The sequence below is a fragment of the Nothobranchius furzeri genome, chromosome 9, assembly GCF_043380555.1.
Source record: "Nothobranchius furzeri strain GRZ-AD chromosome 9, NfurGRZ-RIMD1, whole genome shotgun sequence".
In the NCBI taxonomy this organism is placed as follows: Eukaryota; Metazoa; Chordata; class Actinopteri; order Cyprinodontiformes; family Nothobranchiidae; genus Nothobranchius; species Nothobranchius furzeri.
The window spans coordinates 26025257-26042961 of record NC_091749.1 but is presented as its reverse complement, the minus strand read 5'-3'; the positions used below and the strand labels follow the sequence as shown (position 1 = coordinate 26042961).

At 43.4% G+C, this 17705-nt stretch overlaps 1 protein-coding gene across 1 annotated transcript in view; it reads left to right on the top strand.

Moving 5' to 3' along the window:
* mctp2b (multiple C2 domains, transmembrane 2b) overlaps positions 1-17705 on the top strand; it is a 116834-nt gene that overhangs the window by 49131 nt on the left and 49998 nt on the right. Inside the window, exons 2-3 of the mRNA XM_054734839.2 lie at positions 15180-15443; positions 15581-15822. Coding sequence (XP_054590814.2) covers positions 15206-15443; positions 15581-15822 — 480 coding nt within the window. The 5' untranslated portion in view covers positions 15180-15205. The remainder of the gene's footprint in view (positions 1-15179; positions 15444-15580; positions 15823-17705) is intronic.

Genomic DNA, 17705 nt, shown 5'->3' with positions numbered 1-17705 from the left:
ATCTTAGTATGTAACCAGGCATAGCATGGCAGACATTAGGGTTGGGCGATGGGACGAATGAATCGACCATCAGCGATGGGCTGAGCCGTTAACGTTGTTTTTTACTGGAGGCGATTTGTTTATTTATTTATTTATTTGTTATTGACAAATATTTTACACGTTACACACACATCGCGGAGGTAATAATCAAGAAAAGATCTCCATCAGCGCATCTGAGCCTTTTCCCACCTCCTCCTCCTCTACCTCCTGACAGTGCACGCATACGCAGCACGCTGAGGAGAGGCTCGGAGAGCGTTTGTGACACACTCGACATCGTGCACTACAGCGTGGCGTTCAGTGGAAAGTGGAAACCCTTCTATTTTTTCGTCTGGAAGACTTCTGGTTATTTCATTTGGAGAAATGTTTCCTGATTTAAAACTTTGGCTGAAGTAGCGCTCGTCGTTATTCAGCACCTGCTTTGAGTGTGTCAGCAGAGCACGGATCCATCCAAAACATTATTTAAACAGCCATGAGTCTGTCTGAGGCAAAAGTCTAGCAGCTCATAACCTCTTCATCAAGCTCCCTAGAGACATTTGATTACACACAAGCTGCAGGTGACCAGTTCAGGTTTACGCAGCGCAGGAGGAATGTGCGTTCGAGCCGCAGCAGGTGAAATTTTCCTAATTTAAGTGAAATCGCATTCTGATCACCTTGGTTGGACTAAATATTAATTAAAATGAATGGAAATTTAACAAGTGATTATTCATTATTTAAAAAATGAAAGTGCGAGCTGCCTCCTCAGAGTGTGTCCGAGCCGGAGTACCCGGAGAGAACCCACGCATGCACAGGGAGAACATGCAAACTCCATGCAGAAAGATCCCAGGCTGGGAAGCGAACCCAGGACCTTCTTTCTGCAAGGCAACAGCTCTAACCACTGCGCCACTGTGCAGCTATAGCATCGAACCATTTAGAAAAATTCTTCCAGGTACAGCCAGAGATGTACAGGGGTTGGCTTGTCTTCCTGGCTACCAGCTTCCTCACGGGTGCTTGGTTCGGATATCTTGTTAGCAAGTTTTTTAAGTTTAGTTCTTCGTCTAGCGCTACTGCTACTACATAAATTTGCTAATGCTATGTGGGTCTTACATCCTGGAGTGTCACATGATTTGTCACAATCCGCCTACAGTGCGGCATGTGCTTATCATGCTGATAGATTTAGTTTAGAAACTATTTACAGTGAGGTGTGAACGTTTGGGCAGCCTCGTTAATCTTCATGATTTTCTTGTATAAACTGTTAGTTGTTACGATAAGAAAATTTCAGCCAGTGTCTCACCCACGGGACAAAGAATGAAAAAATGAATGCAAGTCAATGGGGCTAAAAGCGCTATTTTCTAATTCCGCTTTTTATGTGCCATGGATTTAACATGTGATGTTCGTGAATTTTAAATATGCATTTTGATACCAAGAACTCGCATATTTTTGAACGGGGGGAAACATTATTTTAGGTTTTGTGTGAAAATAAGTCCAGGACTACAAATGCACATCACAAAAGTGACGTCATCAAACCAGATAGGGAAAATGACTAAGTTCAGCGAGCTTCAAATCCTTCCTTCAGGAGGAAAGAACCACCATAAATCTGACCATTTGGTAAGTAGCAGCTATGTTAGAGGATAAGAGATTCTGTGGTGATGTCATATAGGCAACGTGCCGATATCTAATTTGTAGTCATGCTAATTACGAACTTTTACAAGCTGATAAATCTCAAAGTACGTGGCTGGCGTGGTCGAAACACCATCACTCATCATTCGTTTTCATTTAAATTGCAGTACAACATATGTGTGCGATCCGGGATCTAAGGCAAAGCAATTTAGAAAATGGCTCTTTTAGCATACAAAGCATGTTAGATGTAAGCCCGATAGCTACAATTAGTTGACTTATATTTTAACTGGAAGTTCACGCCCAAAGTAGCCGCTGCCGGCTCGTGATCTGCCATTCTTTTGAAAATACTGAGCTGTGTTCTGGGAAATTTTTGACTGAGAGAAGGCAGCAAGTAACCTCACATCTTTCCTTAGTCCGTTAGCTCAATGTCTGACAAACGGAGGACAGACGCCTTGGTAGCACATGAGCATCAGGAACATGCCATGGCGGTTCCTGATGATGTATCTCAACCGGGGCGGGACCAATACATCAAGGCGAGGTTCCTTGACATTGAGAAACACCCCAGGTCTCATTAACTAAAACACACATTCCTTGTTTTTTTATGTAGGTTTTTTTAACCCAAGAGAGAGGAGGCATTTTTGACACAGTGCCCTGTAGCATTTTTCATTTTATAATGAAAAAACCAGCTGACAGATCCTTTCTTGCTTGTACATGACTTGTGACCTTAGCAAGTTGGGTTTGTTTATCTGCCTCTGCTTTTGCAGTTATTGTCTGTTATAGGCCTAGGCAAGGTAGCTTTATATGGCACATTTCAAACACAGAGCACTTCAGTGTGCTTTACAATTAGCATGAAATGGCACAACAAACATTAGAACACAAATTAAAATATACACAAATACAATTATAATTTTGAGTTAAAAGGAAAAGACACGTCTCACCTTTATGTTAATATTGTTTTATTTGATGCACTCCACTTTGAACTGCACCAATCCAGCAACTGCAGCATTTTACTAACTAGTATTAAAGGTGAATACACCAATATTTGCACAAGAATAATGTCTGTTCTCTCAGTGACACACTTTGCAGGGGGTATTTGGCATTTAATTTTTCTTGGCATCTGGAAAAACATCTCCTTCTGCCCCCCTTTATTTGACTTTCTGCCCCCTTTATTTTGGTCCAAGATCATTACTGGGCTGGTCCTGTTAAAAACATTCTACACCCCTGCTTAGTAGACTTAATGAAGTATTTTTAAGCCAGTATAAAAATGACTGAAACACAAATTTACATATTTGGCATTACTGACCAATATCTTTGATTTAATTTGTTAAGAACATCAAGATGCATTACAGTGAACATTATAATGAAGTACATTTTTCTAGTTCAGAGAGGAGACAACCCATAGAAGCACTGATTTGATCTCATTTCAGAGAAAAATAGAACAGGTCAGATGCACCTAATAAATAAAATTACTAACAAACTCGGGAATCTGTTTCTTTGCTTCATTGTTCTGGTGCTGAAAATATTACTAATGTGGATCAAAGGAGATACACAGATGAATGCACCTCCTATTGATTATTTGGAAATTAGTGGGTGCGATGTACAGCAATACATTATTTTAAGTCTGAAATTGATATGGATTGATCAGAAGTTGCTATGTGTATTGTTTATTTGAAAACTATTTACAGTGCAGCCTCAGAATTTAGATTAAATATTTTTGATTACAATAGTAAAGGAACTATTACAGAACAAGTTTTTCAGTAAAATCAGAACATTAATATTTAAGTGCATGGATTAATACATCTGAACTCATGCAGTAGGAACTAGGAAATATGAAATACTAGAACCAGACACAACTTTTTATTTTATTTTAATTTGATTAAACAGATTTTTTTTCTAACATTGTTGGCATTTTTCCCCACACACAGTTAAACAAATCAATGTTGATTAAGGTGTGTGTGTGAGAGAGAGAGAGAGATAGAGAGGAGGAGAGAGAGAGAGGGAGAGAGAGTTAAAATAATTAAAAAAAACCCGACCGGAGCGGAGGCAGTGACCGACGCACGCATGAGCCGTTTTCAGCTCTGTCTTGTCAAATGCACCACGTACGTTACGAAAAAAGTAACTTTAAATATTCAACTGAAAAAGAGGCGAGCTGAAGAAAACGTGGTCAACAGTGAAGCAAGCACAGAGAGATCCGTTACTGTCTGTGTGTGTGCGTGGATGCCTGGGCCGAGCTGACTGAGCTCCCGGCTGCAGAGTTTTGTGGGTAGGGAAAAGTTTTTATCACAGAGGAGGCAGCGCTCATTTCTGCCTTCAGTCTGACGGCGTGCCGGAGTTTGCGCAGCGTGCGCGCTTATTGAATCTGTGTGTGTATGTGCGCATGCGCGCGGCACAACTCCATGAGCCGCTCAAGTCATTGCGTCTCGTTATTGGCGCTATTTAAACCAATGTTGTAAAATTACTTCTGCCCAGCCCAGATGTGCTCACTTGTGCACCCGTGAGCCGTGGTTCCGCTGGAACTGACCTCTGACAGACGCACTCTGAACTTCAGATCTTCAGCGCGCTGTTAATAGCCTGAATGTGAATCATTTCTTGATTTATTTTGTTACATCCACGATGTTCTGTGTGTGAGGTTTACAATGTCAGAACACCTGCATGAGACAGGGTGTTAATTACAATCTGCCAGAATGACTCACCTTCAGATTCCTCCAACACCGTTAAAAATGATCAAATACGGAACATATCGGCGTGCGCAGGCCAGAGTGCTGAAGCTTGGTGCATTGTTATTATGAAGCTAGGGCACATGTGGAGGACACGCACACACACGCGCGCAAAAATATACTTGTTTTCAATTACATTTATTGTGCCCACTTATTTTTTCTTAGGCTCACCCACAAATGAGTTTCTGGCTACGCTAATGGTGACATCTGACAGACTTCTCTGAGCTCCGCAGCCATTACACTTTTCACCTTGCGCACCCCCTAGCGCCAGCTCGCGCACCCTGCGCGCACCACACTTTGGGAATCCCTGCCCTAGACATTGAACTCAGATTCCCAGTCTCTCTGTGTAGCTAGCGGGGAGTTTAATCTCCATAGTTGTGAAGAAGTGAGTTCTCTTAACTAGTCTACACATCTTTTATAATACCAAGAACCTAAAATTGCATTTTTGGCAGCAAGAAGTATTGGTCCTCTTTTGTTTGCCATTTATCTGCTACCTCTGGGGTCAATCTTTTGTAAACATGGCCTATCATTCCATCTCTATGCTGACAATTGCCAGATTTACTCTCCATTGTGTCAGGAGAAAGGTCACTCTATCCAGTCCTTTGTGTCCTGTCGTAACGAGGTGAAGTCTTGGCTAATGGCCAATGTTCTGCATCTGAATGAGGGAAAGACAGAGCTCATTGTTTTTCACCCCAACAGCAGGAATGTGGGTCGTTATGTTGATCTTGGCCCTCTTTCTCCCTACTCAAAACCAGTTGTCACCAGTTTGGGGGTAAAAATTGATGCTGGACTTAAATTTGATGCTCACATCAACTCAGTGATCCGGTCCAGTTTCTTTCACCTGAGACGCCTTGCAAAAATCAAACCTATGCTGTTGAGAGCCCACCTGGAGCGGGTACTGCATGCATTTGTAATTTCTAGACTTGATTACTGCAGCTCTCTATATGCAGGGTTGTGTCAGTCATCACTGCGTCGCCTACAGGTTGTGCAGAACAGCGCAGCCAGGTTCCTGACTGGGACCAGGAAACGGGACCACATCAGTCCGGTTCTGGCCTCCCTGCACTGGCTTCCGGTTTGCTATCGTTCACACTTCAGACTCCTCATCTTTGTTTTTAATTTCTTCCAGGGTGGTGCTCCCCCCTATCTGGCCACACTCCTGAACAGACATTCCCCATCACGTGCTCTGCGCTCCTCTGACCAAGGCCTGCTCGCTGTCCCTCGTTCTAGGTGTCATACTCGCGGGGACCGGGCTTTCTCAGTCCTAGCACCGTCACTCTGGAACCAGCTGCCACCCTCAGTTAGGCTGTCCCCATCTCTGCCAGTCTTTAAGAGTTGACTAAAACCCCACCTCCTCCGCTTGGCGTTTCCTGAACATGTTTGATTCGGCCCTTTTACGTTGAATTTATTTCACAGTTTTCATTGGTTCACTCTATCCCTTGTTTTACCCATCTATCCTGTACTAGAATGTTTCACCTTTTTTGTAATATTTGAATTGCTTTTATTTTTGAATTGCTTTTATTTTTGATTTATTCACTATATTTGTACTTCTACTGTACCATGTTCAGCGCCTTGGGCTTCCTGACAGGGTTGCGGAAGGCGCTTTATAAATAAAGCTTTGATTGATTGATTGATTGTAGTATAGGAGTTTAACTAGGGATGCACCGATGGATCGGCATTTGATCCCAATCGGCCAATAGCGCCCCTATCGGTTTAGATCGGAGTTTTCAAAATAGATCAAAGCAGACTGATCAGGTAGGGTTGTCACGGTAACCGGTGTAGCGGTAAACCCCGGTAAAAAAAAGTTGACAATAATAATAACCATCTTGTTTTTTTTTTTAAACATATATTATCTCGGTGGATTTACCATGGCTGCGGTGTAGGCGCGGTGACCCTTACCAGCCACCGTATCATCTGCTGAAGTTGCCGGCGGCACATGCACGCTTTGTTGTTTACAGCCAAAACTTTCTTGAAGCTAAAGCTGAAATAATGGCCAAAGGAGGAGACGGCAGCGCTCAGGAGGGCATGTTTTATCCCTCAAAGAAGACAAAGTGGGAAGTAACGACACCGAGCGGACTCACGTTCACGTTTGAAAGCAGCGCTGATTCCAGAAACCTCAGCACAAAGTGCATTCGTTGCTCTGAACCAGCATGACGAACAAGGGAATGGTGCCGCTAACTCAGTTCGGGTGTTGCTTTCCATCCTAAGGGTCTACTTAGGGTAGGGCTGGGCGATATGGCAAAAATAGAATATCACGATTTTTCAATATTTGATCATGATTTCGATTTTATCACGATTTTTTTATCCATGAATAGCATAACTTCGACAATTGCGTATTGAAGAAGAGAAACAATGAATAAACATTTATTCATATTAGGGATAATCAACACAGTGCTAACGCACTTATATTTTAAACTCACACCAGAGATGATAAAAGCCCTGAGAGAAACAATTACAAAAATCAGTTTTTCTCATTTTTCAAGTAACTTAACATAAATTAATATCGTAAACATATTTAAAGTGCAAATATGTCAATTGCAAACGTATTGTGCGAACAACTTGTTCAAAATACTATGTAGCTCCCAGTTGCTCATGTAGTGGATAGTTAAGCTCAAATACGGCTCTGATGTGCGGCTGGACCAGAGATCGCTTGTGGTAGCAAATAATTGCGCATTCTGAATATTTTCTGCAACTCTCACTTTGCATTCAGCGTAAATGTGTGGAATGGCGGTGCTCGAAAAATACTTGCGGCTGGACAACTCGTAGCATGGATTCAATGTTTTATCATGTTCTTAAATCCCACTCCTACTGTTCGCACGGGACACAAATTTTAACCAAGTGGTACGTCACTGCACTGTCACGCTGTTCCATCGTCTGCTGTCTCTGTCGTAGGGAGTGAGTTTTGTGAGTGTTTGTTAGCGTTTGCTGCCTGGAAGAAGCACTAGCCGCTGCAGCCGCAGGCTTTTTAGCTTTAGCTGCCAGCTGGCTCTCATTGTATTGTTTGGGAGGCCTTCTTTTCAAGTGATTAAACAGGTTTGTGGTGTTGCCATCACTTGCCTTGATGCTCTCCTTGCAAACTTTGCAAATGATGTTTCGCTGCTCTTTGTCATCTGGAGAAAAACCAAACCAGTTCCATATAACGGACGAGGCGTTCCTCTTCAGAACGAAAACCTCGTTGTCGCTCTCAGCCGCGGCTGAAGCCATGTTTGTTCACACACAGGTGAAAACAAGCGGGGCAATAATATATTACTATGACTCACTCTGATTGGTTAAGGGTCAAACAAAGGCGTGTCATTCCCCTGGGGTAAGTTCCCTTTTCATTCAGAGGCAGAATTTCAACAGCAGAGCTGTGAATCGTGATAACAAGGTCTCTCAAAAATGACAGACCGTCAGATGTGTAGATCGTAAAACGGTCTAAAATCGTCATATCGCCCAGCCCTAACGTAGGGGGCGGGAGTATTACGTGAACGGACCCATCTGATTGGCCGCATATCAGAAGGGCTACATTTGATTGGTCAAATAATACTTCCGTGTAAAAAACAGAGCTGGTTTACAAAAAGGTGATGTATGACACGGATGGAAATGTTTGAACCAAACATTTATCGCCGTTTTTGACGTGCTTTGCGATGGGCCTATTGCACGTCCTGTTATCGCGATGACGATAATTTTTCGATATATTGTGCAGCTCTAATTTCAACAGTCGTGTGCCTGCTGGGAATGTTATTAGTTTGACACAAATCTTGTTTTGCCACATAACTGTTGGCAGACAGAAAGGTAACAACAAACGTTCAGCAATGCTCACTTACTTCCTCAGTCTTTCTGCATTTCTGCATTTTTGTGAAAAGGGAAACCTAATAAAACAGGTTTCTGTCTGGTTTTACCTCTGCTGTAACAGTTGTGGTGAGTTGTATAACTCATTACAGAGCGGTGTCTTCTGAGTTTATTAAAGGTACAGTGTGAGATGTTTTTCGGGAGCATTTCTTGTCATATTGCTTGAAATTTTCTTCACATACTGATGGCAATCAATAAATAAAAAGTTCTTTCTCGAAAAAACAAAACAAAAAAATAATATAATAATTCAATGACCCCTGAAACCTCTATTTCTGGATAAACCTCTTTAAATCATGTGCATGTCCAGTTCTTAATGATTGAATCAAACCCATCCAACAAACTTCTCCTCTCATTCTCTCACCCGGTCTCTCAGTCTGCTGCCTATCTGTCGAAAAAGGCGGAATAGGTAGCAAGAGCAGAATAAGGAGAGGGTGGTGATAAAGGTCACACCAAAGCCAGCCTGAGCAGGTGGGCTTTTACCTGCTTTTTAAGGGAGACCACTGAGTCCATTAATCTCAGGCTCGGGGGAGAGAGGTCCAGAGTCTGGGGGACAAAACAGCAAATGATCTGTCACCTTTGGTCTTTAGCCTGGTGCGCTGCACAACGAGTAGGCTTTGGTCACTGGACCTCAGGGACCTGCTGGGGGTGTAGTGACTGAGAAGATCACCAATGTATGATGGTTCTTGTCTATGTAAGGCCCTAAAGACCAGAACCAGGATCTCGGTCCTCAAGTCTCGGCTGAAGATGATGGGGAACAGGGTTCTCATTTATCAAACATTTCATAGAATCCTTACTAAAAGCGTACTTAAGCTCAGCAAAAAAAAAAATTACTTACACCAAGTAGGTTTGTTATCCATCAAACATGGAGTACGCACAGCTGCACGCAATCTCCGCTTCATAAATTAGAGACTAACTAGAAAGGTTCTCAGCTGGGTTTTAGTCACACGCCCACTTACTGCCATAAATGGTCAATGCAAAGTGCCTTGTGGATCTCATGCATATACATAAGCCGGCTGTTGCAGTGCTCCACCAATGACGATGGCGACCGTAGATCAAGGCAGGTCAAGGAAGCGCAATTTCACAGAAGCAGAGATTGAGATACTTGTGGATGAGGTGGAAAAATGAAAGGAAGTGCTTTTGCAAAACAAATAAGAGAAAATCCACGGAGTGACACAGCGTTGCTGAAGCTGTCAACGCTGTGGGTTCTTCAGGGAGATCTGTGGCAGATATAATAAAATGACCCGAACGGGATTCGATCCCCAGACTCCTGGGTGAGAGTTGCGCGCTAATCAGTCAGCCAAAGAGAGATCTCCATTGACCAAGTTGCCAGGGCGCACGATTGATCGGGCCACAGTGACAGGACGCTCACACTGTCACAGACACATGATGTTCTGTCTCAATCTGTCCCCCTGCTGATATTCAGCATTCTGTATTCTGCGCTTCAGGCTGTGCGTGTGTGTGCATATGTGTTCAGGTGACCCAGAAAAGTGACCGACCTTGGTAAATGAGTGCAAGAAAAGTTATAATAAATACACATGAAAACAATTCTTACTTTTAGTTTACCTCCACCCATCCATCCATTTTTAGTCGCTTATCCGGAGTCAGGCCGCGGGGGTGCCCAGACTTCCCTCACCCCAGCTACTTGAGCCAGCTCTTCCAGGGTTTTCCCAAGGCGTTGCCTGGCCAGCCGAGAGACGTAGTCCCTCCAGCGCAGGGGTGTCAAACATACGGCCCGCAGGCCGGATCCGGCCCGCAAACGGGTTAAATTCGGCCCGCGAGATGGTTGTGTGAACTTTATTTTCATACTTTACAATGTAGCGTGAAAATAAACTTATTAGGGCTGCAACAACGAATCGATAAATTCGATGAAAATCGATTACTAAAAGCGTCGGCAACGAATTGCGTCATCGATTCGTTGTGTCGCACAACTCTTCCAAAAGCGCCCCCCCTTCCCGCCCGCCGTTGCGCGCACACCAGAGCAAGTCAGATCAGCGCGAGGGAGAGCCGGCAGATCAGCGTGAGGGAGAGTCGGCAGATCAGCGCGAGGGAGAGCCGCAGATCAGCGCGAGGGAGAGCCGCAGATCAGCGCGAGGGAGAGCCGCAGATCAGCGCGAGGGAGAGTCGGCAGATCAGCGCGAGGGAGAGCCGCAGATCAGCGCGAGGGAGAGCCGGCAGATCAGCGCAAGGGAGAGCCGCAGATCAGCGCGAGGGAGAGTCGGCAGATCAGCGCGAGGGAGAGCCGCAGATCAGCGCGAGGGAGAGCCGGCAGATCAGCGCGAGGGAGAGCCGCAGATCAGCGTGAGGGAGAGCCGGCAGACTTGCGCTGCTGCGAACCGGTTCCGCATTGTTGCGCAGCGATCCAGGCAGCTGCTTCCAGCGCACGGTCCATTCTCAAAGTGGCGCAACCAAAAAACTATAATTAGCACACGATCGTTCATGTCCGCACATGTTCTCTATTTTCTGTCTTATTTGTGCCTGAAGCTCGCTACTGCGGAGCTCATCACCTGTGCTGTGGTGATGTCACCTCATGCAGCATCGAAAACGCGCTCTGCGCTTTTCGGTCAGGAGAGCCCTTTGATCTGCTCAAAAGTAACTGATGAGGTGAAAAGGTAAGAATCCAGGCAACAGATTTTCTGGAGAATTAAGAGGAGATGCAGGAAGATGAGAGACAGACAGGACAGGAAAATAGTTAAATAAAAACAAGAAAACAAAACAAAGTGTTGAAAAGTCAAATGTAGGTAGATTTATCTCCACTACACGTTTTACCAGTAAAAAACAATAAGTTATACACATGTTATATTTATACATCTGATACAATTCAGATCACCTTCAAAACTCAGTCACACACCCAGGGCCGTTTCAAGACATTTTGGGGGCCAAGGCAAAATGCCCCCCCCCCCCCCCCCCCAATAAGTGGGCTCCCCAGAAGCCTCTGTGTAATTCATGCCCTCTCCAGTAGTGTTAGTTATATGGTGTTTATAAAAGCCCCTCAGACATTACTGACATGTTCTAATATTATCAGATGAAAAACTAAATTATCAGACATGCTGTCTCATCTGCTGCTTTTCTAAACTTGCAAAAAGTAACAAAACCATTTGAAAGCCACTATTTGTGGATTCTCTGAAAGTTTCCATGGAGTGTGTGACAACTTATTTTTTCATTGATCCTATCGTCTAATCTCACAGCTGAAACAAGCATCCTTAATAATCTGTGCACAGGAAGCTTACCGATGCTGTAGTAAAACAAAAGGTATAATAATTTATTATTAATAAAACCTTGTTGCAGCACTAAAGCAGAAAAATTAGATTTTGCATTAAATATGCAAATAATTTACATATGAATTGTTTTAGAGCCCTTTAATTGGCAGAATCTGATATTAATTTAGTTCTTACAAAAAATGGGTCCCAACATGGTTTGTGTGGCGTTGCCATAGTGTGACGTCATTGGCACAGATCCCCTGTCCTCTTGTTTGGAAATGGAAATATGGTCACCCTACATTAAACAAACTGTCCACCCGGGCTTTTGCACTGCACAGAGACGCTTCGCTGCCTACGACTGAACGTCAGTTGAGAGTCAGTCTCATGCAGACTGACCAATGAAGAGAGGGCCTCAAGTTAAGACCCTCTCCTCATTGGTCAGTCCACACGAGGTGGGTCAAAGGTTACTCTGGGCGGGTTACGTGTTGTCAGGCATTCAAGTATTGAGTATATTTACTGCATATTACAGTAAAATATTCTGTATGTGACCACATTATGGTGATCCTTGGGTCGTGATGATGGAGCCCTTGAATATTGTTGCCCAGGGTACAACAAAGTGTTAATCTGGCCCTGGTTCCGCCGTCACATTCCCGCAGAAACTGGTTGATCACACCGGGGCCAGACTACTAGCATGTGGTTTTACAACCACAATGTCCTCAGAAGCAAAAACGCTTTTAAAAGGGAGGGAGGAGTCCTAACTGTTGCTGCAGGCGTGTTGTGTGAGAGTGCAGTTATATACTGGTTAATATATTTTTGGGTTCAGTTGCTTTCATGTGGCCTAATGTGAGTCTATTTGGGATCATTGGAATGATCAGCAGCATTTCTTGATGTGACTTTATGGCAGTTGCCCAGGGCATCATCGCAAGGAGGATGGCATTCATTTACTTTTGTTTTATTTGGTACTTTTTCAGTCATTTTTGGAAATAGTGATCAATTTTGATTAATTCACAGCCTATGTTTAATTACATTTAAAATAAATGTCAACAGATGAGATCAAACAAAACAGATGAGAATTGCCCTTAAGCTGTTTAACTTGGACCAAGCATTTTAGGTCACAGATAGATGTAGCTTAGGGTCTCTGTCTATACACCTTATAAGACAATTTAGGTGATGGCATGTTGTTTTTCTGCTATTGAACTGTTTTCTAATAATGTTGTGTTAAATAAAGTGAAGGAAGGAGAGAAATAACGTTTCCCTAGCAGTTTTTAAAAATTTCCCCATGTAATCCGATTAATCGATTAATCGTGTCGAGACCCCATCCGATTAATCGATTATCCAAATAATCGTTTGTTGCAGCCCTAAAACTTATCTTTGTGAGCAAGTTTCCTCTGTAATGAGTATAAATAAAACAAAGCTGCGCTCAAGGCTCACACAAGAACTTGAATAAACATCCTGAAGTTGGCCGCCACTCAGGATGTGACTTCTGATATTGATGTGCTGGTGAAAGCTAAAAGATGTAAAGTAAAATGAGTCAAATATACTTTAAGTGCTGCATGAAACTGATCTAGCCATGTGATCTGTAAGCTCTTTGAATCACTAAGGAATGTTTTTTTTTTATTGATTGATTTTTATTTATTTTTCAAATTTTCAAGTACACTTCAGGTGTTGTACTTGTACTATTTTGGATACATTGTCCTCAGGCTCCAGCTTTTTTTTATATTGATTGTATTAAAACAAAGAAAACACTCTGAAGTTGTTATTAATTTACCGGTCCGGCCCACTTGGGACTAGATTTCCCTCAATGTGGCCTCTGAACTAAAATGAGTTTGACACCCCTGCTCCAGCGTGTCCTGGGTCTTCCCTTGGGTCTCCTCCCAGTTGAACATGCCCTGAAAGCCTCACCAAGGAGGCGTCCAGGAGGCATCCTGACCAGATGCCCTAGCCACCTCAACTGGTTTCTCTTGATGTGGAGGAGCAGCGCGTCTACTCCGAATGCCTGACCGAGCTTCTCACCCTATCTCTAAGGGAGAGCCCAGCCACCCAGCTGAGAAAACTCATTTCGGCCGCTTGTATCCGCGATCTCGTTCTTTCGGTCTCTACCAAAAGCTCATGACCATAGGTCATGGTAGGAACGTAGATCGACCGGTAAATCGAGAGCTTTGCCTTCTGGCTCAGCTCTCTCTTTACCATGACAGATCGGTACAACGCCCGCATCACTGCAGATGCAGCACCAATCCGCCTATCAATCTCGCGCTCCATCTTTCCCTCACTCGTGAGCAAGACCCCGACATACTTAAACTCCTCCACTTGAGGCAGGACCTCATTCCTGACCTGGAGAAGGCATTCTAACTTTTTACGACTTAAGACCATGGTCTTGGATTTAGAGGAGCTGATTCTCATCCCAGCTACTTCACACCTGGCTTCGAACCACTCCAGCGAAAGCTGCAGATCACGTTCTGATGAAGCCAAAAGGACCACATCATCTGCAAAAAGCAGACTTGATCCTTAGGCCACCAAAACAGATCCTTCAACACCTTGGCTGTGCCTAGAAATCCTGTCCATAAAAGTTATGAGCAGAATCGGTGACAAAGGGCAGCCTTGGCGGAGTCCAACTCCCACATTGAATGAGCTCGACTTACTGCTGGCAATGCGGACCAAGCTCTGACACCGGTCATACAGGGACCTAACAGCCCTTATCAAAGGGCCTGGTACCCCATACACCCGGAGTACCCCCCCACAGGGTGCCCCTGGGGACGCGGTCGAACGCCTTCTCCAAATCCACAAAACACATGTAGATTGGTTGGACAAACTCCCATGCACCCTCAGTATTGCAGCCAACACAGCCCCACAACGTCCAGCGTCTTATGGAACTCGGGGCGGATCTCATCTACCCCCGGAGCCTTGCCACAGAGGAGCTTTTTGACCACCTCACTGACCTCTGCCCCAGAGATTGGAGAGTACAACTCAAGGTTCCCAGACTCTGCTTCCTCACTGGAAGACGTACCAGTGGGATTGATGAGGTCTTTGAAGTTTTCAGCCCACCGATCCACAAAGTCCTGAGTAGAGGTCAGCAGCACACCATCCCCACTATAAACAGTGTTGGTAGCACACTGCTTTCCCCTTCTGAAGCGTCGGATGGTTGACCAGAATCTCCTCAAAGCCATACGGACTAAAATACTTTTAGTTTACCTTCTGGTATCATTAGAGTGACACCATTATTTTGATGGTAGGAAGTCATTTGCTGTCATGTTTACAATTTTTACTGCACATTATACAGATTTGTTTACTGTATTGATAATGAGAGGCACAATTCCAAACTGTCAGTTTTCATTTTGTTATTTCTCATTAATTATTGTTAATAAAACAATTATAATAGTAGTGTTTTATTGATCCAAAGTGAGAAATGTGAAGTTTTCACATTTGTTTACAGTTTCTAGTAGGTGTAGTTATTATTTGATTTACACAAGTTGAAAAATATTGCATCAGAATAAAATAACATATATTTAGCACCTAAAATAAGACTAAAATAAAACAAATTGGACAACTAAATTGTGTCTAAATGGATAAGAATTTTTGTCAAAAGACAAAAAATTTTCTTGTCAAAATAAAAACTGCTTTAAATTTCACTTAAAAGTACCAAGGAACATCAAAGATGGAAAAAATAGTGATTTGTTTTATATTCTGACTATACACCAATATGAAAATTAATATTGTTGTAGGACTTTTTTCCATAATGCTCTTAGCAGATGTTCTTAATGTTTTCCCCCTCCCTTTGTTTTCTACTGTACCTGTTGATCTCCAGATCGTAGATACAACTCCTCTAACACGATGGACTCCAAGAAACTGAGCAAGCTGCACACTCTTCGAAAGAGGGTGATGCCTCATTTCCGGCGTGACAAGAATTCCAAACCGCACATCCTCCAGCTGGATCACAACATGGACCATCGGATGAGCATCTCTGTTCCAGACATTAGGGTCGTGAGAGAGGACCACAGTCATGTTTGCTCCAACACGCAGCTCCAGCAGCACAAAACTCCGAGCTGCAATGGAAACTCCAAACAGCGTGGTAATTGAGATTATTATTGTTACTGAAATTTCATTATTATTACGACTTGAAATAAAATGAGTTACAGCATTTACCTTCCCTCTGGGATTATTTAAGTGTTTTTGAAATTGAATTTTAAAAGGCCGCTGTATCATCAGGAAGTGCTGGGAGTGGCCTGCAGGTACCGGATGGAGGAGTTTTAAGGAGTGATCACAGACTGAGCATACCTTCAGACTGGGTTCTGTCTCAGGAGACATTCAATGACCTCTGTGGACAAGAGGACGTTTACTTAGAGAGGTATCTTAGAGGGATGGAGCTGGAAACACCGGTCGTGCCTGAGATATTAACGGACATCAGTCCAGACGTCCCCAGTGAAGATGTTTCACCGGACAACACACAGGTACAGACACAGTTTTAGTAGAAAAACACAAAACCTGATCCACCATCTGAGAGCAGGTAAGGAGCTGTATTTAAACATAGACTGGCTTTCAACTTCTGTCCATCCATTTTAAAATGAGACTCATTGTAATGTAAACAACAGAATTGGAAAAAGAATAAAAATGTTTTGTCTGATTAAAATGATCATACTTTTACAATACCAATTTCATTTAAGAGACTAGCAGCAAAGGAAGAATTTATTTATAGTATATTAATATTGTTGGGAAACAAACAGTCTGCAGATTATCAAGCCATTAACATTAAAACATGGCAGTAATATGATTTTAGCCTTCTATTAAGTTCAGTTAGGCTGCTCTAATGATCAGGAAACACTGTAATAAAAGACCTAGTAGCTAGACATTTTAATGTACTTTGCTGTGAGAGGTGTCAGTTGTGTTTGTACAGGAGCTGGTAAGTTTAACTTGGAGGAGCTGAGACGTTCTCCACCCAAAATCAACAGGTTACAGCAAAGCTGTGTCAACAGTAGATGTGTGACTGTTTGTTTCCTCTTCAGCAGTTTCAGCAAAATTAATTTAGAACTAAAGTGTGAAACTATCATCTTCCCATCATCACTCAGTCCTTACTGTTAACTCATACTCCTATCATCTTTATGCAGATGACATCCAACTGTACATCTCCGTTAAGCCCCATGAGATGTCTAAGCGGCCACTGTTACACATCTGCTTAGATTCTATTAAAACCTGGATGGCTGGGAACTTTCTACAGCTGAATGAAGATAAGACTGAGATCCTCATCTGTGCCCCAGACAAGCCAACTCATTCTCACTCCCAAAGCGTCAAAAACTGACGCTGGGTGACCAAGCGTTTGTTTTTGACGCGTCGGAAACAAACGCTCTGTGACGTAGAGTGGGATTCCGACTCCCTTGGCAAAACGCAAATTTCACCGAATTCTGACCTTTACCCTCTTGCTATTTAACCTTCCCCTCAACCCCATCTTAACCTTTACCCTCTTGCACATTCAAAAGTTTGTTCCTAGTTGTAGCGTTCCTCTCCAACACGGTTAATGGTCTAATGTGCTTAGACTACTGTAACTCTCTTTTCACGTGTCTGAGCAGAACCTCCCTGAACCGTCTACAGGTAGTTCAGAATGCCTGTTCCCGGCTTCTGACCAAGTCCTCCAAACACACCCACATCACCTCGCTTCTCCTCCAGCTTCACTGGCTGCCAGTCAACTTCAGGGTTCATTTCAAGATCCTGGTTCTGGTCTTTAGGGCCTTACGTGGACAAACACCATCATACATCAGTGATCTTCTCAGTCCCTACACCCCCAGCAGGTCCCTGAGGCACCAGGTTAAAGACCAAAGGTGACAGATCATTTGCTGTTTTGGCCCCCCGATCAGTGAACTCAGTGGTCTCCTTTAAAAAGCAGCATGATTACATTTTCTTATTCATTTTTGTCTTCCTTCAAATGTATATGCAGGTCCTTCTCAAAAAATTTGCATATTGTGATAACGTTCATTATTTTCTGTAATGTACTGATAAACATTAGATTTTCATATATTACATTCATTACACACAACTGACTACTGCGACGCTCTGTATGCTGGTCTGGCCCAGTGCACAGTTGCACGGCTCCAGTTTGTGCAGAACTCTGTGGCTAGGTTCCTGACAGGCACTAGATGTCGAGAGCACATTACCCCAGTGCTAGCTGCTCTGCACTGGCTCCCGGTAAAATATCGAGCTCAGTTTAAAATCTTAACTCTCGTTTATAAGGCCCTCCAGGGCAGTGCCCCCTCGTACATTACTGCGCTTTTGAACAGGTATGCTCCATCTCTGTCTCTTCGCTCAGCCAAGCAGGAACTTCTGGTGGTCCCCCGGTCGAAAT